The sequence below is a fragment of the Pangasianodon hypophthalmus genome, chromosome 5 (genome assembly GCF_027358585.1).
Source record: "Pangasianodon hypophthalmus isolate fPanHyp1 chromosome 5, fPanHyp1.pri, whole genome shotgun sequence".
NCBI classification, from domain to species: Eukaryota; Metazoa; Chordata; class Actinopteri; order Siluriformes; family Pangasiidae; genus Pangasianodon; species Pangasianodon hypophthalmus.
In genome coordinates, this window is record NC_069714.1 from 8,747,270 (window position 1) to 8,768,507 (window position 21,238).

The 21,238-nt window shown below is 38.4% G+C and overlaps 1 protein-coding gene across 1 annotated transcript in view; it reads left to right on the plus strand.

The window, feature by feature from the left end:
• The window catches only part of LOC113525337 (target of Nesh-SH3), a 38,084-nt gene that overhangs the window by 6,935 nt on the left and 9,911 nt on the right, over nt 1–21,238 (plus strand). The window contains 20 exon segments of the mRNA XM_053234386.1: nt 836–885; nt 994–1,039; nt 1,130–1,210; nt 3,845–3,906; nt 4,021–4,066; nt 4,157–4,237; nt 7,703–7,746; nt 7,867–7,907; nt 8,006–8,030; nt 8,032–8,077; nt 9,491–9,508; nt 9,511–9,570; nt 11,132–12,946; nt 13,267–13,338; nt 14,053–14,193; nt 18,131–18,199; nt 19,732–19,776; nt 19,912–20,034; nt 20,301–20,390; nt 20,756–20,965. Of these exon segments, the coding sequence (XP_053090361.1) occupies nt 836–885; nt 994–1,039; nt 1,130–1,210; nt 3,845–3,906; nt 4,021–4,066; nt 4,157–4,237; nt 7,703–7,746; nt 7,867–7,907; nt 8,006–8,030; nt 8,032–8,077; nt 9,491–9,508; nt 9,511–9,570; nt 11,132–12,946; nt 13,267–13,338; nt 14,053–14,193; nt 18,131–18,199; nt 19,732–19,776; nt 19,912–20,034; nt 20,301–20,390; nt 20,756–20,965 (3,165 nt within the window).

Sequence of the window (21,238 nt, forward strand, 5' to 3'; positions counted from 1 at the left end):
TAAATATAAGCAAAGTAGCTTAATGTGGATACTGTAAATGTATACAGTGCTGCGTGTTCATGTTAACGTACGTAGGTGTTCTTTGTCCTGTTAGCTTCATATCTGACCAATCGTTCACACCCACATTAAAGTAAAAACCTCCCAGTTGAACACAGTGTTTTTGTTGTGCTCCATGAGAGCCAAGTGCTGGGGTGCCATGTGAACGTTTCAGGCAAAAAACACCACCACTACCACCACCACCACCACCAACAACAACATGTATTGTGCCTTCTATTTGTATCTGTATGCATTTAGAACACATTATCTGTTTCGTTCAGAATAATATATATTTACTTGGTTACTGTGGGTGCAACCTTGCAACAAGAGCCCAATCCAAAATATACAAAGTACAAAAACACAACATACAAACAAAAATAAACAGAAAAAACATTTTGAAATTAAATTTTGCTATGACCTAATCAATCACCAGACCTGATTTAAAAAAAAAAAAAAAAAAAGCTAGTGCAGTGTTATAACAGATATGTCCAAAAATATGGGCATATACTGTATCAGAAATAGTGTGTGGAGTTGTGATTTTTTTTTGGCTAGTAATATCAAACGTAAAACATTTGAGGATTTTTGTTACATGTGGTAATGAATGAGCACCTATGGTGCCCAGCACACTAAACACAACACAACACAACACAACATCACCTTTACACTCGACTCTCCCTGACTGCATTGATTCATGAATTCAAATGAGAATTAATAAGAATGAAATGAGATTCAGCTAGTAATATCTAATTAAAAAATTTAAACTGCCTAATGAAACATTGTTCTCTTTTCTCAACAAAAGATATAGACGTTCATAAATCACAGAAGCCTGAGAACATTCTGAAGCCTAACGTAAGTCTATCATATGCAGCAAGTTATTTTCCACCGCTGTCTATATTTCTTTCCCTTTGCTCCTCTTTCCTGCTTTTCTTTGTAAGTCTAGACTTCTCTCTCCTACAGAGGCCCATCACCGAAATCCCTCAAGCTTTTTCCACCTCGGTGCCTGGTAAGATGTTTTCTCCATTCATAAAAACATTAAGAGAAATATTAATATTTATCAAATATCTGACTCACTGTGATACGCTCCACTCTGCAGTTCTGCACAGCGTGACTCAGAGCAGACCAGCTTCCCTCCTCAGACTCCCAGCACCTCCTCCTACACAGAGAGTAACTCAAGGTAATGAGAATTACAATGGCTTTGTATCATTGTCATTAATGGTTTGTATTAATGATTTCTTGATCATCTGTGAATTTTTCACAGACTATCTGATTTTAAAAAACACATTTCTTCTGTATTTTCTGTTCTATATAATTTTTTATTTGTTTCTCAACAAGAACATATGTACAGTTCATAGAACATGTTACACTCAATACAAAAAATGAAATTATGCTTATGTGAGCTGAGCACCTCTGCTGGCAGTGCTCAGCGCAAGGGGGAAATCCCTGACAGATCCCCCCAAGGGCACTGCTCCCGCAGTGGGTTCAAACACTCCCACCAGCAGTCAGACTCCTCTGCGTAAAATGCCCAAGCAAAACCCAAGGTCCTGAAGCAGGCACTGCCTGACAGAATGAACCAATCACACTCAAACTCCTGTTCAAAAGTAATTTTCATACACCTGTTATCAGTAAAGTGATTCTGATTAACCCCAAATAAATATCAGCCATTTCTGTAGGAGTTTCTTGATATATTCTTGGTTTCATCCAACTGCTGAAGCCATGGTCCTCGAAGAGCTTACAAAACATGTAGGGGATCTCATTGCTGAAAGGTATCGATAAGAAAAGGGTTGGAATACTGTGAAGACCATTGTCAGCAAGTTGAGAAAATGGGGCCCCACAGTGATGTTACCAAGAACAGGATGTCCCTCCAAAATTGATGAAAGGACAAGAAGAAAACTTATCAGGGAAGCTGCCAAGAGACCTACAGCAACATTAAAGGAGCTGCAAGAATATCTGGCAAGTACTGGTCACTCTCTGTATGTGGCAACAATCTCTCATATTCTTCATGTCTGGGCTATGGGGTAGGGTGGCTAGACGGAAGCTCTTTCTTGTGGAAAAAAAAATTCAAGCCTGCCTAAATTTTGCCAAAACCATGTGGCAAAATGTGTAGTGGTCTAATGAGATCAAAGGAATAACCTTTTGGGCATAATTCTAAAACATATTTGGCACAAAAACTAGAAAGTTCATCAGCCAAGAACACCATACCCATGGTGAAGCATGGTGGTGGCAGCATCATGCTATGGGGCTGCTTCTATTCACCTGGAACTGGGCCCCTAGTCAAGATAGAGGGAACAATAGACAGCTCCAAATACCAATCTATTTTGGCACAAAACCTGCAGGCCTCTGTTAGACAGCTGAAGATGAAGAAAATTTTCACCTTCCAGCACGATAATGGCTCAAATCACAAATCCAAGTTAACAAAGAAAAGGTTCCAGAAAACTAAGATCAATGTTTTGGACTGGCCCAGTCAGAGTCCAGATTTAAATCCTATTAAAAATCTGTGGAATGAATCAGGGCTATGCACAGGAGATCTACTTGCTATTTGATAGATCTGGAGCATTTTCAAGGAAGAGTGGAATAAAACTGCCAAATCAAGATGTGCTAAGTTGGTAGACTCTTACCCAAAAAGTCTGAGTGCTGTATTACCACCAAAGGTGCTGTAACAAAATATTAGTTAAGGGGTGTGCACACTTGTGCAACCAGATTATAAGTTTTTCTTTCTTTTTCTTTTCCTAAAATGTCACTCTTTTCACTTGAATTTTGTTGGTTGCTATATCACATTAAAGGTTGGTAAAGATCTGACATAATTTATCTTGGTTTCATTTTTTTACATCACATAAATCAGCAGTTTTAACAGGGGTGTGCAGATGTTTTATAACCACTGCACATCTTCCTAAGTAGACTTAACAAATAACAGAGTCATACTTCCATTCTGACAACCAGGTATGCCAACGTAAAACAAATGTCGAGCTCAACCAACCTCTTCCTGGCGGTAGTGAACATTTTTGTTTTCGGCAACACCCTGGAGAAGTTTGGAGCCTTGGCACATAAATCCTCTTCTCTCACATACCTTCACTCTCACTGCAGCAATGGTGTTGAATACTTATGCTCAAGCACCATAAGGGTGTTCCCAGTATGCAGTGGTTCCAAAAGTGGTCCAAGGAAGGACAACTGGTGAACTGATGACAGAGTCACAGACACCAAAGGCTCACACATGGGGAGTGAAGGCTAGCTCCTCTGGTCCAATCCTACAGTAGCTACTGTAGCACAAATTGCTGAAAAAGTTAATGCTGGCTATGACAGAAAGGTGTTAGAACACACAGTGCATTGCAGCTTATTGTGTATGGGGCTGCGTAGCTGCAGACCTGTCAGAGTGCCCATGCTGACCTCTGTCCACTGCGGAAAGCACCTACAATGGGCAGGTGAACATAAGGACTGGACCATGGAGCAATGGAAGAATGTGGCCTGGTCTGATGAATCACATTTTCTTTTACATCATGTGGATGGCCAGGTGTATGTGCGTTGCTTACCTGGGGAAGAGATGGCACCAGGATGCACTATGGGAAGAAGGCAAGCCGGCGGAGGCAGTGTGATGCTCTGGGCAATGTTCTACTGGAAAACCTTGGGTCCCGTCATTCATGTGGAGATGTTATTTTGACATGTACCACCTACCTAAACATTGTTGCAGACCAAGTACACCCTGTCATGGCAACAGTATTCCCTAATGATAGTGGCCTCTTTCAGCAGGATAATGGTCTTAAAAAAAAAAAAAAAAAAAAAAAATGCCTAATGACACATTGTTCTCTTTTCTCAGCGAAAGATGTAGATGTAGACATTCATAAACCACAGAAGCCTCAGAATCTTCTGAAGCCTAAGGTAAGTCTATCATATAAGTTATTTTCCACCGCTCTGTATGTGTCTTTCTCTTGTTTTTCCTTTTCCCTCTCTTTCCTGCTTTTCTTTGTAAGTCTAGACTTCTCTCTCCTACAGAAGCCCATCACCGAAAGCCCTCAAACTTTTTCCACCTCAGTGCCTGGTAAGATGTTTTCTCCATTCATAACAACATTAAGAGAAACTTTAAAATGTATCAAATATCTGACTCACTGTGATACGCTCCACTCTGCAGTTCTGCACAGCGTGACTCAGGGCAGACCTGCTTCCCTCCTCAGACTCCCAGCACCTCCTCCTACACAGAGAGTAACTCAAGGTGATGAGAATTACAATGGCGGTTTGTATTAATGATTTCTTGCACATCTGTGAATTTTTCATAGACCAACTCATTTTAAAAAACATTCTCTTCTGTATTTTCACACACCTTCTCCTTTTTTCTCCACCTGTCTTACTTACACATAAAAACCTATGAATGTTTTTATATAGTAGAGAGTCAGTCTGCCAACCAAGACCACAGTGGAAGGGGGTTATACCTACAATTAAGAGCACACAGTGTGTATTCCTATCTGTACCAGAAGGATACAGTGCTTTAAAAACCCAAACAATGCTGCTGTCCCAGATACTAATGGTCCACTATTCTCATAGTATCCTGGTGTGGCATAGCTCTACACTCTAAAAAATAATACACTGGCTCAACTTAAAAAATCAAGGTAACAATTTGCATGGATCTTTTTAAGTTATTTCAATTCAAGCCATTTTTGAGTAAATATTGTGAGACTTTTCTAGTTAACCCAACTCAATTTGTTTAGCACAACCAACATGATTTGAATGGTCCTCTAAAAGCTTAATTAAGTTGAGCCATCTTAATGATATTATGTGGTCAAATTAGTTAATTTAAGCTGTTCTATCTTATTTATTTTGCTTTCAGTCTACTCAGAAATGTCCATGCAAATTGTTACCTTAATTTTTTGAGTAATAGTGACTAATTTCAATTCTGTCAGAATAAAAACACAGCAGTTTCAATTTTATTATAATTGTTTATTGAATCACGCTGTGATGGAAACACGAAGGCAAACTATTTGTAGATTACTAACTGTGTCTAGTGTCTAAATGTGTCTAAACCTGTCTATCAAACATTGTTAAACAAAAAATATTCTTACTACAAACACGTTACAAGATCGTTCAAGCACTGACGCAAGAATGAACAAAATGGCGCTTCTCCAACAGAATCAAACTCCTCCGCAGAAAAAAAAAAGTTTAGTAACCTACATTTGTTACAGGTTTAGCTGAAAATGTCAAATGATCCACAAACTTTCATCAATAGTGCCAAATTTAAATTAGGACAACGCAAGACTTATTCTCAAACATGTGCAGTGTTTGAACTAATGCTACAAACATTCAGTGCGGATTACAGTCATTCGGCTTCCAGTGTAAAACAAAACCTAAGAAAACTGAAGACTCACGATAGCTAGCGGTTAACTTCACTAACTCCAGATTAGCAAAGGGCATGCTGTAGCTAACTTACAAGACGCTAGCTAGCCAGCTGAAGTCAACTTTCCAACGGTCGAATTAGCAAGGGGCAAGCTGTAACGTTACTTTAAAATTTAGTGTCCTGTGACAACGATTTTTTTTGCCCTGTGTGCCGATATAGTTTGATAGCTGTTGCTAGTAAAACAAATAAAAATAGTTCGGCTCCTCAGTATGTACCTTTGATGTTTGCACTCGCGCTCGTTCCTTCGTTGTTGGCTTCTGCTGTTGTTTCTCCTCCTGTAGGCGAGGTCTGGCTCTGGCATGTTCAGACAAGGTCCAGTCCTGGTCGCTGCTTTTAATGTTTGCTCACTACATTTTCAATTTTCCCTAACTTCATACTTTTTTGCTGTTAGGTAAAAGCAAGACTGTTCAAAATCTCTATATTAATAAGCTGAGAGAGATTTCTTTCTTTTCAGTTTGACAAACTTCGTAAAATAAGTTGTCAACTCACTAATACATGTACATGTAACAAATTAAATTTTTATGTCGAAATTGTTCTTTATTTTAAGCTTTTCTCACTAGCCACATGGATCATTTTTTAGAGTTGGTTCCTTTCCATGGATTGGATGAGGGCTGATAAATGGTGCATAGCAACATGTCAGTATTTGTGTGGTGGCCTGGGAAAACCCTTCACATGCGACATTTTAGATTTTTCTAAAAATTCTGAAAACTATAGGTTTTACAGAGATTTGCTTGCATTTCCTTATTTGTGAGCTGCTTTGGATACAAGCGTCTACTAAATGAATACATGGAAATGCAAATGTAAATCATTGGCAAGAATATAAATTAAATAAAAACATTTCCATGTTGTTTTGGTAAATATATTTATGGTTTCTTAATATAGGTGTCAAAGTATACCTTTTTTTAGTGACATCCAGTGGGTTTTCACAGTCTACCACACATTTGTATACTTTGAATGTACACCTACAGTTTATGGAAGGTGTTCCTGAGAAAATAGCTAATATAAAAATAGCCAAGGGTAGCTACACGGTACTAAAGCACTAACAATGTTTTCACTGTGTATATAGTCAGGGGTTAAAATAAACCAGAATGATCTAGAATGGCGTTCCAGCACCCTCAGTTACTTAGAAAGTTCACGGTCACTGTATCACAGAAACAATAAGGTCCAATCGTGTTTCACAGGAAAAAAGTAGGAGCCAGTTATGTTTTATTTTTAACAGAGGTCATCCAGTTTATTATCTACAGTGTAATCTGACACATGATGCATGAACACTGGCTATGTTTAAATGCAAAGATTTTTGTAATTCCTATGAATTCAATCCTAATGAACTATTTATATGCATCATAAACTGAACAGTCTGTAGAAGATCTTCATTTATATGCATGTTAAATAATCAAATCCAAAGTTATGCACATGCAGAGTCATTTACATTACATTTATGGCATTTGGCAGACACCCTTATCCAGAGCGACTTACATTTTATTTCATTTTTACACAACTGAGCAGTTGAGGTTAAGGGCCTTGCTCAGGGGCCCAGCAGTGATAGCTTGGTGGTGCTGGGGATTGAACTCCTGACCTTCCGATCAGTAGTCCAACGGCTTAACCACTGAACTACCACTGCCACTACCACTGCTACCGCCACAGAGAGTGTGGTTTAGTGCCAACGTTAAGCCGCGCATGAGTCCGGTCAGCAAGTTCAGCTTATTAATCCTCTTGCTTGTGTTTTTAACAATTTTTTAATTATTTCAGTCTCAGCAAAACATCATCAAAGTGTGATTATTAAATGGACAGTGAGAAGGAGAGTTTATAACAGAAATTAAATTGCTTAGCTTTTGATATTTGATGTGATGATAGTTTCAGGAACAATGATTCTCTGGTTGTTGAAAATAGTATAAATGCACACATTATCTATCAGTCTAACCCCTTTACAGATCTTCTAATGATACCAACTTTAAAAGCTACTGTATGGGAATAACTGCACAAGAAATAATGATTTTATCAAAGTTTTTCTCTTTTTTCCCTTGTGTAAGTTCTGCATCCTCACTATCAATATCAAACACTGAGTCAACTTTACTGAGGTCAGTTGACTTCCTGCATCTGCAACAAAATGCCAGTTTGATGCTAATCTAACCTCACAATTATTTCAAATAGTCCTAGATTCAAATTTGTTACATGAACTGTTTCCTTACATCAGTACTTTATTATACCAGGAGTGCATCGTGACTCAAACACATACACAGAAACTGCCTAATGACACAACGTGTGCTTGTTCTCTTTTCTCACCTATAGACCTTCATAAACCACTGAAGCCTGAGATCTATTTAAGGCCTGAGGTAAGTCTATCCTATGTAGAAAATTATTTTTCATCTGTCTCTATGTTTCTTTCTCTTGTCTTTCTCTTTCCCTCGCCTTTCTGTTTTTCTTTGTAAGTCCAGGACTTCCCTCTCCTACAGAAGCCCATCACTGAAGGCCCTCAGGCTTTCTCCCCCTCAGTGTCTGGTAAGTTTTCTCCATTCACAAAAAAATATTAAGGGAAACTAAGGGAATCAAATTTGATTCAGTTGTTACACTCCACTCTGCAGTTCTGCACAGCGTGACTCAGAGCAGACCAGCTTCCCCTCCTCAGACTCCCAGCACCCCCTCCTACAAAGAGAGTAACTCAAGGTATGAGAATTACAATGGCTGTTTGTATTAATGATTTTTTGAACATCTGTGAATTTCTCATAGACCACCTGCTTTAAAAAAATGGTCCTCTTCTGTATTTTAACACTTGTCTTCTTTTTTTCTTTTGTCTTACTTCACATAAGAATTTTTTTTAAATAGTGATGGACCATTCTACATACAGCAGTGACAATGATAGTGTGTCTGTAGCAGCGTGGTGTGGTTACTGGTCCAAGTGTATCAGGCCAGCACTGATGATAGGCTTTTAAACACCTTAATGTGACTGCTGGGTTGAGACTCAGTCTGCCATCCAAGCCCACAGTGGAAAGGGTGTTACACATACAGTTAAAATCACACAGAGTGTATTCCTACCTGTACCAATAAGAATACAGAGCTTTAAAAATCCCAACAACACTGCTGTGCTGATACCCTAATGGTCCACTATTTTCATATCTGCTCCGTAGTAGGCCTATGGTAGTTCTCTTCCATTGATGGATGGGGGAATGAGGGGTGATAAACCATGTATAGCAATAGTTACTGTGTTACTGTGTTAGTATTTGTGTGTTGACCTGGGAAAACCTTTCACATGGTGAAATTTTAATATTTTCTGCTATATAGTTATATATAGAAATCCTAAGCAAGAATATAATTTAAATAAAAATGTTTCCATGTCATTTTGGTGAAATGTACAGGTGTATTTTTGGTTTCTTATAGTAGGTGTCAAAGTATGTTCTAAGCAGAAAAACCTAATTTGGTCAAAACTTTTGGTTTTTTCATCTTTCTTAGACTGCTACACGATGGTATACTTACAAAGTACACTTGCAGTATATGGTAGGTGTTCCTGAGAAAATAGCCATTAAGGGTAGATAGAAGGTACTACAGTACTAATAAATTGCCAAATTTCTCCTTTACTAGTTTACAGTTCATAGTTTTCTGGCCTGTTTATTAATAAATTGCATAATGTTAAGGATAAAAATATATATTCATGACACACACACACAAAAAAATACAAATGCAAAAAATTTGAAACAAGACTAAAATATACAGCATCTTTACACTGAGGGTTACTAATGCCTTAAAACACTTAAATTGTGTAATCACACAACATGTGATTGTTCTCCTTTTCCCCTATAGACATTCATAAACCACGGAAGCCTGGGAACATTCTGAGGCCTAAGGTAAGTCTGTCATATGCAGTAAGTTATTTTCCCACCACACTCTTTCCCTTTGCTTCTCTTTCCTGCTTTTCTTTGTAAGTCTAGACTTCTCTCTCCTACAGAGGCCCATCACCAAAATCCCTCAAGCTTTCTCCCCCTCAATGCCTGGTAAGATGTTTTCTCCATTCATAAAAACATTAAGAGAAATATTAATATTTATCAAATATCTGAATTCACTGTGATACGCTCCACTCTGCAGTTCTGCACAGCGTGACTCAGGCAGACCTGCTTCCCTCCTCAGACAAACAACACCCCCTCCTATACCAAGGGTAACTCTGGGTAATGAAAATTACAATGGCTGCTTTTATTACTGATTTCTTGAACATCTGTGAATTTCTCATAGACCACCTGATTAAAAAAAAGTACTCTTCTGTATTTTACACTTGTCTCTATTTTTCTCCACCTGTCTTACTTTAGTATAAAATCCAGGACTGCCTTTGTCTATAGTCATTTTTTAATAATGATTTGCAGTCGGAACACTTTCTAAAACAGTCCTTTGCATGCTATAATGTTTATCAATGTATAAGTATCTAATCTTGGTTTTGCTTGTTGAAAGAGCTCTGTGCTCTATTTACCAGTTAAATGATCAGTCTACAGTTTTTGATCATGTAACTGCAAAGGAAATCTCCTTTTTGTCAAATGTTTTTATAATCAAGACTCAATAATGAAATACTGCACAATTGATGAGTATGTAGGAGTATGTATACACTCAGTGGCCATGTTATTAAGTGTACATACCTTGTACCTACAGTCACTGACCATTTTGTCAGGGGTGACTACCATATAGATGCGCTTTGTTAGTATACAGTTACTCACTGTATCTCATATGTTGCTAGGAACAATTCAGCAAAACCCTCTCCATAACTGGTAGAGAGCACCAGTGGTGGCCAGATATTATTTAGGTAATGGTCTATTCTCAACATAGCAGAGACACTGATGTAGTAGTGTGTGTAGTACTGGTACAAGTGTAACAGGCAAGCAGTAATGATGAGTTTTTTAAACCCTTTAATATGACTGCTGTGTTGAGAGTCAGTCTGCCAACCAAGCCCACAGTGAAAGAACAATCTATTGTGAATTATCTTCTTTAACTTTACACCTACATTTAAGATCACAGTGTGTATTCCTAACTGTACCAGTAAGAATACAGAGCTTAAAATCCCAGCAACACCACTGTGCCTGATATACTAATGATCCACAATTCTCAGAAGTAAGATTTCTGATAAAATCACCAATTAGTGTAGCCACAGGGTAGGTATACATAATAAAGTGCCCACTGTGTATATTTAATACTCCTTACAATACATCTAAAATTCACAAGCCATGCTGGATCTTTTTCTACTTGATCTTGATCCAAGAATTTTTTTTTCCAAAGGTCCACTCTCATTCTCAGCTCTCACTCCGATGGAAAAGGGAGACAAATTTCCATTTTACTAGTGAAATTTTAATGCATAGTTTTCTAGTCAGTTTAGCTCTGAATTGCATAATGTTAATTACATGAAGGAAAAATTTAAAGATTAATGATAGGACAGAACCCGAAAACACCAGACCAATATGTATAGTGAGCTCCACACCCAGTTACTTCTCAGAAGACATTGACTGAATCAAGTGATTGCACTGCCAAAGAAAGTTGTCTACATATTGCAGTGAGAATGCTTTGAACAAGTATAAAATGCAACTTCAGCTCCCTTTAGAAATGGAAATTTGTCTCCCAACTACAGACTCAAAGCTGAATATTCCCAAAGTCAGTACAAGCATACTGTCTATCAAGATGCACCATCTGCACAAACACACACACACACGCACACACTATAAGGCACTGTCATATCTCTTCTTTGAACAGGAACAGGAAGCGATGGCATAAGAACTTCACGTCCTTCTGAAGATTCTTTGTTCTTGACCCAGACCCTCACCTCATCTCATACACCAATGAGTAATTTAAAAAACACTAATATTCTTCAAACTCACCATTCTTCTATATCATCTCTTTCAATTACAACCCAACAACCACTACACACAAACCAATCCCAACTGACTACAAGTAAAACTCTATTCAACACACCCAAAACACAGACCAACACAGCCAAAACTGTATCTAGCACAGGCAAAGCTCAACCCAACTTAACCCATAAGAAAAGAACCCAACTCCACAACACAGTTCATCCCCAACATGAGTCCAGCACATCCTCAATCCAACTTAGAACGACCCAGTTCCGACGACACACAGCCAAATACCCTCTTAGAACACCCCAGCCCAAGCCCGGGTCACCCCAATCCTATACAATTCACCCTCAAACTAGTATAAACCAGTCCCAACACAGCACAGCCAAAGGCCAACTCAAAATGACCCAAAACAAGTTTACAACACTTGAACCCATCACAACTCAGTTCCAACCCCATGAAACCCAACCCCAATCTATAACATCCCAAACCAATATAACTCATCCCAAACCCATTGCAACCCAATCTCCACCTCACACAACCCAAACCCAATCTATTACAACCCAATCCCAGCCCCACACAACTCAACCCCAATCCACCACAGAACAGTCTCAACCCCACACAACCCAACCCAAACCCTGTGCAACCCAATCTCCACCCCACACAACCCAACCCCAATCCATTGCAACCCAATCTCAACCCCACACAACTCAATCCCAAACTAACGCAGTAAAATACTACCCAAGAGCAGGCCAACCCCAATCCAGCACAATCCAGTCTCAACCCAACACAACCCAACCCCAAACCACTGCAGCCCAGTCTCAAACTCATGCAACTCAATTCCAAACTAACACAGTAAAATACTACCCAAGAACAGACCAACCCCAATCTAGCACAATCCAGTCTCAACCCCACACAACCCAACCCCAATCCGTTGCAGCCCAATCTCAAACCCATGCAACTAAATTCCAAACTAGCACAGTAAAATACCACCCAAGCACAGCCCAACCCCAACCCACCCCAACCCAATCTCAACCTGACATATCCCAACCCATTACAACACATTCTCAACCCCACCCAACCCAATCCCAAAATAGCACAGTAATACTCCGCCCAGGAACAACCCAAACTCAACCCACCATAACCCGATCTCACCCCGACACAGTGCAATCTCAACTCCACACAGTTCAACCCCAACCCATTAAAACCCAATCCAATCCAACCAAACACAAAGCAAAATCCCAAACAAAAACAATGCAACCCAAATTGACCAAAACCCAGTCCAAACCCAGAAAAAACCAGCAAAAGCCCAGAGCACCCCAATCCCGCACAACACAACCCCAACCAACCACAACTCAATCCAGTACAGCTAAATACCAACCTAACTTCAGGTCCCATCAACAGGCTGTCAAAAATCAACATCACGAACATATAATTAAGCCAAAATTTACACATGAAACCAATAGTTCCTACCAATTCAACACAACATTAAAGGGGTTAAGCACTACTGAATTCCAACAACAACCTGACCATCACCCAACAAGTGCCACAATAAAACATTCTAACATCAACACATGGCAAAATGGTAAAACTAAGCTTACCCTCATGAGTAAGCCAAAGCAACCTGTACAAACGCCTTCAGAAAAATCTAACACCCAAAACTCGCCTTGGGGTGAAAAGAAGCTGGTCAACAAGATGCTCCCAGTCAGCAAAATGGGTAAATATACAACCATAGTTCTTATCATCCATGATGTATTACTTCTGAGATTATAGTGCCTGGAATACATTTTGTAGAAACTTCCTTGGGCTAGTCAGAAAGCAAAGGTTTCTAGATGACTAAATATTACCAAAACGTCTTATCAAGAATTCCCCTGAAAGTCCCACTAAATTCAGGCCAAAAACTTTTATAGACCTATAATCCACAGCCAGGGATATAACCCAGACTCTGTAGCAAGACTCACAAGAACAGCATATTAGAGTTTTTCAAATTGCAGTATAAACCTCATCCTTATGAGACAGCTTCTCCATGTCACACAGCTCCGAGCCAATCACGGGATGGACATCTAACAAAGCCTGTTCTTGTCAGTGGGGCAACGAATAGGAACAAGGGTAATGATATCAATATGTGTTGAGGCTCCAGCATTATTGGTCCTAACCACTGTCTTTCACATGCCATGCAAATGTGACTTCACATCGCATAACAACACCTAAATTGAGCTAAAATGAGACTGCTGCCAAGCATCACCTATGCCATCAACTGCATTATTTAAGCATTATTTTATTATTTTCCACAAAAGCCACCATGCCTACAATGCCAACACTTCACTTGTGCTATGACTACTGTATTACACCCACTCAATGTTCTTTAAACCTCATTGCCACCCAACCACCAAACTTTGCACTATGCTGTCACATCATGCTCATCCCTAATGTAAAGGAATACTTCAGCCAAAAATATTAATGAAATTAACAATCAGTGAAAGACAGGCACCAGTTAGCATGTTCTTGTTAACTGGTACCTGCAGCTTGAATTTATTATTCGCAATGTTTAAAAAACTTTTTTAACAGCACCACCTCTCCAGGAATTCTCACATCTAATCTGTCCTCACCACTATACTCATTCAGGACTGCACTGTCTGTCTGCCTCAATGCTTTCAATGTCTGTCTCCACAGGACTCTCAGACACCTCCTCACATCTTACTTACAGAGTAAAAGCAGCTTGTTGTCTGTCTCCACCTCGCCAGCACCGTCCTTTTTGTCATCCAACTAGAGCCGCCATTTCTCACCACCATGATATTGCTAATCATGTTTATGTCTATCTAGGCCAAGACATGTCTTCACCTTCTGCTTCTGTGGCACGCACTTCAGCACCTACAGTAACCAAGCGTGTCTCTCCAGTCTCTGTTCCTAATCCAATAAGGTTGCCTCCTACCCACTCAAATTCCTCTATCAAGAGTACACAGGGTAACACTTTATTACACAACATTCTAATGATAAGCCATCTGTACAATGTATGTTCTGCTGTTTATTCATCCGTAATCAGAGGTGTCAGGTTTAATCATAGCCTTGCTTCTCCTCATCTGTTCCATGAAACAAATTTCATGCTGGTCTGTTCTGAGGCTATATGTATGATGGACTGGGAAAACCCTTCACATGGTGAAATAATTTTTTTTTTTTTTTTACTTTAGTTAAGCAATATCCCACGAGCAAGAGTGCGGATATACTGAATATCAGCATGGCTGTGATTTGGTCATAGGGACGAAGCCACAGGGTGTATGCCATAGGTAATCACAGCCATGCTGATATTCAGTATGCCTGCACAATTGCGAGTGCAGTATTTCTTTTATACGACAGTTTTATAAACAAGAAATTAATATTGAGTAAGTGACATTTCAGAGACTATGGCCAAATGTTCTGTTTATTTTTACTCCACTATCAGAAATAGATCCCGAAGAAGCCACATTCACTTTATAGCACATCGGCTAACTGGCTAGCTAGTTCACATAGATTTTTACATTCCCATTAAAAGAGCTTCTGTTAAAATTGGCATCCCTTCTTCCTTTTCGTCTTTATCTGCTTTCATATTGTAAGTCAAAATTATATTCCTGAAATTATCATTTGCCGTGTCCACTGATGATGTCACTAACACTACTGTAGTAACCATTTCAAAATAGTAAGTGGAATGTTATGTGGTCAAGACAGACGAGTGGAGTGAAACAAACAGTGAAATATCAATGTGCAGTTGTAGTAAATATAAGCACTCTGGGACCACCACTCGACCAATCAAATTAGTGGAGCAGAACAAACTGTTGTATAAATAACATTTTTTTACTATATATATATATATGAAGGCTTTCCTGAACTGCAAAGGTTTCCTTTTTGTATTATCGCAATCACAAGTAATGTTCTAGCATTTTAAAGTCTGGTTAACCCCAAAAGTGAAAAAGGTGAAAATTGCATTTAAAGATTTCATTCCAATATCACTAAAAGACTCTCTGCCTACCTTTACATTTATAATCTCTTCTACTTACAGAAAAACAACTTTACTGCCAAAGAATTATAAATTTACAATGGGTAATGAGATCCCAATAATTACTGTGATCATATCAGCATCATCCATGTCAGTCTCTGTCTCATCAATTGAGGTAAACATCACTCGCAGCATTTAAACAGAAGCTTCATCTACTGATCAGTGTTTGTACTAACATCAGTGGGGAAATAATGACTGTGAAACAATGGAGACTAAGAGGCAGAGTGAGGTTTAATAACACAATGCAAACTCAGTTGAAATTGCAATCTAATCATAGTATCTATATAACAGACAGAGGTCATTTTAACATTAAGAAGTTCAGTCAAGGCCAAAGGGTAATCCAAACCATAAAGCATACATAAAACAGAAAAAACACAAGACACATGTAGAAATGATTAGTGGGGCTTCACAATGAATGAATATCTATGATCTATTTATGCCATGGGTACTGACAAATGACAAGGACATTTCCCCTAGGACATAAATGACCAGGACATTTCCCCTAGGTCTGAGAGTAGATCAGTCTGGATGCTCTGTGTGAAAGTCTGAGATAAGAGAAGAGTCCAGAATGTTTTTAACCAGGCACATTCCTCTGGACTCCTCCTATTGCACAAGATATAACATCCATAGACCCCTGCATTTTGAGTCAGGCAGACTCCTTGACAGCTTGACTATGCAGTCCACCCTCAGTATCTAGCTCTGAGTGTCTGCCCCTGTGGTGAAGAGCCAACAGATTTTAGTAGTTCTTTGAAAGCGATGTGATAAGATGAAGGCAGTTCTAATCCATAGGATACTGTATTAATGTGTCTTAGAATCTTGAAAGTACTAGTCCATCATGGACTTGCCTTTTTCTTTTGAAGGAAATCAGAGTTTGAGGTTTGAATTGAGTTGGAATTGGGGGTAGTTTTAGTAGTAGTAGTATACCCACAAGAGAGACATTAATTTTGAGCTGTTGTCAGAACGCTTTCCAGTATTGTGAAGTAACTGTCAGATACAGTATCCATCGGTATACCATTATACCCAAAAACTTCCCTGAACACCTTTTCGACAGTCTCCATAGCTGTGGGCAGCTTATCTAGGGCTACGAGTAGACTACTAGGGCTTCAGAAAATCTAGCAATGAATACCATAGCTGTGGCGCAACCTTGTGAGTCTGGCACATCTGTGGTGAAGTCAGTTGCAATGCAGGCAGGGGCTCCAAAAGACCACCGGGCAGCTGTTGCGGGGTTTAGATTGGGCACAGACTTGAAAAAACTGTACAAAGAGCATGACATCATTATTAAGTGAATACCACCAGAATCTATTTTTAACTAAATTAATAGTTTGTTGGATACCTGGATGTCCAGTGTTTTCCCAGCAGATATACTGACCTCTAATGGTTTGTCAAACAAGACCTTGTCTGGCAGACGCGTTGGTGGTGATGGTTCTTCTCATTGGGCTTGTGAGGTTTCCTCCATAATGTCCTATCAAAACTTAAAGTAGGTGAAGAACAGGACCCACCTGGCTTGGCAAGAATTGAGTCTCTTAGCTGATTTGACATATTGACATAGCTGATTATAGATTTCTATGGTCTGTGAGGATTAAGAAAGAATACTCTGCATCTTCCAACCAATGTCTCCATTCCTCTAGAGCCGCTTTCATGGCCCTAACCCACAGTTTACCGCATCATAATTTCATTCAACAGGACTGAGTTTCTGAGAGTAGAATGTACAAGGAGGTTGTCATAGTGGCCTTGACCTGATAAAATGGTTGGGGCCATGAAGATACTGTTTCCACCTTTTTCTTATCCATCTTTAAACACTATGCATCCAGAATGTACTCAAGGAAGGAAATTGTGGGTTGGTGAAACTCATTTTTCTAGTTTGATATACTTTGGTGAAGCTTCTGGAGGACTTGACAGATATGTTTCATGTGATCATGTTCTGAGAAATAAATAGGAATATCATCAATGTACAATATGACAAATCTGTTGACCATTTCATGGAGTACCTCATTTATGAACGCTTGAATGACTGAATGGGTGTTAACCAGACCCTAAGGCATTACCATATATTCATAGTGGGCCAAAGCAGTGAGGAATGTCATCTTCTACTTGTCCCAGATCAGATTATAAGTGTAAGTCACCTTTAGTAAAAATTGTTGTTCCACATACCTGTTCCGTGACTATCGGGGAGTATCAGTATAACTATGACTGCATTGAGGCTTCTATAATCTATGCAGGGTCTCTTAACTTCTTCTATCTTTTTTTCTACAAAGTAGATCCCTGCCTCTCTGTGAGAGGTGGGGGGGATGAATAAAGCCCAACTTTAGAGTGTCATGTCAACCTTCATGGCACTTCTTTGCATAAGCAAAGGGGACATCTTTTAAACATCTTTAGGGAGGTGGACTGATTTTACAGCTTTGTTTGTAAAACTGGCTCCTCACCCAATGTGATATTTGCACGCAGAAAGTTTCAAGTTTATTGTCATGTGCATAAGCATCTATATACAATGAAGTTCTTGTGAAAGTCAAGGCAAGGTTAGAAATGACAAACAAAGCAAAACAAAAAATTGAACAAAAGCCTTTCCACATTGTTTTAGTAAAATATATTTATGTTTTCTTAAAGTAGAGATAGCAAAGTGTGTTTGGTCAATAAAAATTTTTTTTTTTTAGTATTTTTGGCTGTTTTTCAGAATTCAACCAGACTGCTATTTATATCAGAAAAAGAATGAAATCTTTCCTTCATATGAATAATATTGAGAACAGAAAGTCCTACATTCAAGTTTATTATGTTGTTGTCTTAATTTTTATGTTTCTGTCTATTTGCGTTGTTGTTATGAAATGTGTTTTTACTTGACTTGTTTATTAGTAACAACCTTTCTTCTTCCCACAGCATCCCATGATGAGAAGCATAAGGGGCAGTTATGGGACAAACCTTACAAGCGGACTAAAAAAAAGCCTGGTAATCACTAATACTCATAAACTGATACATGCACAAGGAGATGTTTGTCTTTATCAGTGTCACTGAATGTTAAATGAATGTGATATTATACTTTGTGCATAAGAGTTGTACTTGTTAAAGTATGAGAGTTTTTTTAAAACATTTTGCAATTATTTGCTTTGTTTTAATATAAAAGAACAAGATTTCTGGCTCCTCTGATTTTAGTTATTTAAAGGTGTTACATGTGAAGTTAGAATCTGTCTGACATTTTTCTCTAAGGTAGAGGTAATGTAGGAATTCTCTCCTTGGGCCTAGTGAAATATTATATTGTGAAATATTATATTGACAGGACTTTGCTCTGTGATACCTCAGTTCTAGCACGCAGCACTAACAAGCATGCTAGATGTCCCTCAGTGAGAGACTGTTTCTTGCACAATTGACTTTCAGGCTAATTCCAGGCCAAAGAAAATATTTATGAGCCATTCCAGAAAGGATTTCCAGTGTCATAAAACCATGACAGATAGTTCACATATAAAACATGTCCAATTGCTAATGCAACAGTAAACTCTTCCCTTATTTTGCTATTTCTTTCTACTCTTCTCATTAGAGGAAATGCTGTAATTGACTAATTGCAGTATTTAATTCTTACTTCTGCTCTGTTACTTGGCATTGATAAAATCAATGCAAAAAACTTCGAACTATATAGACAGAAAAATCAAACTGTTATAGTTTGTCCACTTCTCCACAGACTTTTACAGTCCCTAACAAACAAAACAAAAATCAGCAAGTACACCATGGCCAATGCTTATCAATCACAGCACAATTGAAAGAGTTTGAACACTTGTATTGTATAATCTGTTGACAGGATTGTTTTGAGTAACTGTTTAGTTTGGAAACAGTACTTTCCCATGCTCGTGGACTGGTCACATAAAACCTTGGTTTTGAGGACACTGCCCTGATAGCTTGGCGTTAGAAATCTACAGCTACAGAGCATGCACTAATCATTTGCCAGAACATCTTGCATTTTTAATTTAATCCATCTAATTTTCTCAAAAACACACCTTATGAAATTTTCTCATATATGCTTCTGTAGATACTCTTGGCTATTTCTGCTTCTCTGTAAAGGTATGGTGAGGGATTGTAGACTAATTATGTTTTAATGGTGCAATTTGTAATTTTTAGAGCTCTCTGCTGCATACAAGGTAAATTGCAATTGCCACATCTATGTGGAACATGCATACAGTATGTTGCCTTTTAGGAAATAGGGTGGAGGTGAAAAGTTTTTTGGGTGTTTGGGGCAGGGGATGTGAACAGAAATTATGTTAGGATTATTCTGTGTCTAGAACCACTTTTAAATTTTACTAAATATGCATTTAAGTTGCATTTGTTTAAAGCACTCTTTCCTGGCTTCAGTTCTTCATCTAACCCTCACCAAGTGTCATTCATTGTTTTTTTTTTTGTTTTTTTTTCTGATTCTTCTGATGTTTTGGACCTGCTATTCACCTTTACTGCTGTCGAGAGCTAAATGCATAACCACCGATTTTGTTTTCCAGAATCAAGCAAACGCAAGACACCAAACCAGGTGGACAAAGATGATGGTTAGAATAAAAACTTATTATGTGTGTTTAGTTACAAATCTAAACTTTTAAAGGTGACCATATAGCTTAAGATTGCAGTTGTAAATAATGGCTTTGTGACTTATAACAAATGTTTTTTTCTTTATGATGCATTAGATAAAGTAACTGATCTAAAGCAGGTGGATGCCATACCAATTCTCAAACCTTCAGAAGCTCCTCCTACCACAGAAATCAATCAAAGTCCAACACCAACAACTACACCATTTTTTGCCTTTAATGGTATGAAGCCAAAATAGCTCTGTAGTCATTACATTCATTTTAAAACTCTGATAGTGATGATGATGTAATGGAGAGTGCTAGTGTGACAAATAGTCTGTTGTGCAGCACATGAACATTTTCCTTTTTTGATACAGATTTAAAAAAAGCTGTACAATATACTTAAAAACAGAATCCTGTCACAATCAGAAGTCAAATGTTTTGAGTTCTGAGTTTTTCTTTTCATCATCCTTCTTCTTATCTTTCTTCATGTGGCTTGTAACTCACAGGTAGCCGGTATAACCTGGGTGACAACTCCTCTGTATTCAGTTCTGTTCCTATCTCAGAAGTGGACCCAAAGGGAAAGAAACGCTTTGTAGGTAAGACAATGTTGCACAATTATTACATGTACTTAAATAGTGAAGAAATTAAAATAAAGGTTTCCAAACATAGCCCTTGCCTGGCATAAAGGTTATATTCATTGTCATTCCAGCTCTCAAAACACCTAAGCCATTGGGCCAGTAATCTCTTGTAAACTCTTGATTATGTACTTTATCTGTGTTTATCCTGGAATGGAACGAAAACTTTTTCAGAGTTAAAAAAGTAAATGATTTCAATACACAAAAACTATTACCTATGTCCTAATCTCAGTGGAGTACATGTACATCTTCAGTCTACCCAAACTCTTCAAAGAGGTTTATGGCTGAAGTAATTGTATCTGATCTCTGATTATTTGTGTCTGCAGCACCTCATGTGATCTATCAGATAGACAAGCCTCCAGAGCAACCCTGTTCCGTCACTCACTCTCTCAGCTTCTTCCCTGATGAGGAGAATGGAGTAACAAACATCTCAGGCCCACCCAAGACCCCTCCCACCAACCTCACTGTGGTTACTGTGGAGGGATGTCCCTCATTCGTTATACTTGATTGGGAGAAAACAGACAATGAGACAACAGGTAACCTGGGCATTTATTTAATACATGTTTAATTTGTCCTGGATAAATGATTAGCTATTGATAGCAAGTTAACAATTTGAACAGTTAAGAGCAGTAATGAGTTTTTTTCAGTGACATTTTGCATTAAGATATATGAAACTAATATTAATTACTGCACTGCACTGCTTAACGTTAAAAACATAAACAAAGAATAACTTATAAGTAGTTCTAATAAAGTAAGAAGGTAAATTTACTTCTGTATTACCTGATGTTTGTTTAAATAGGAAATAAATA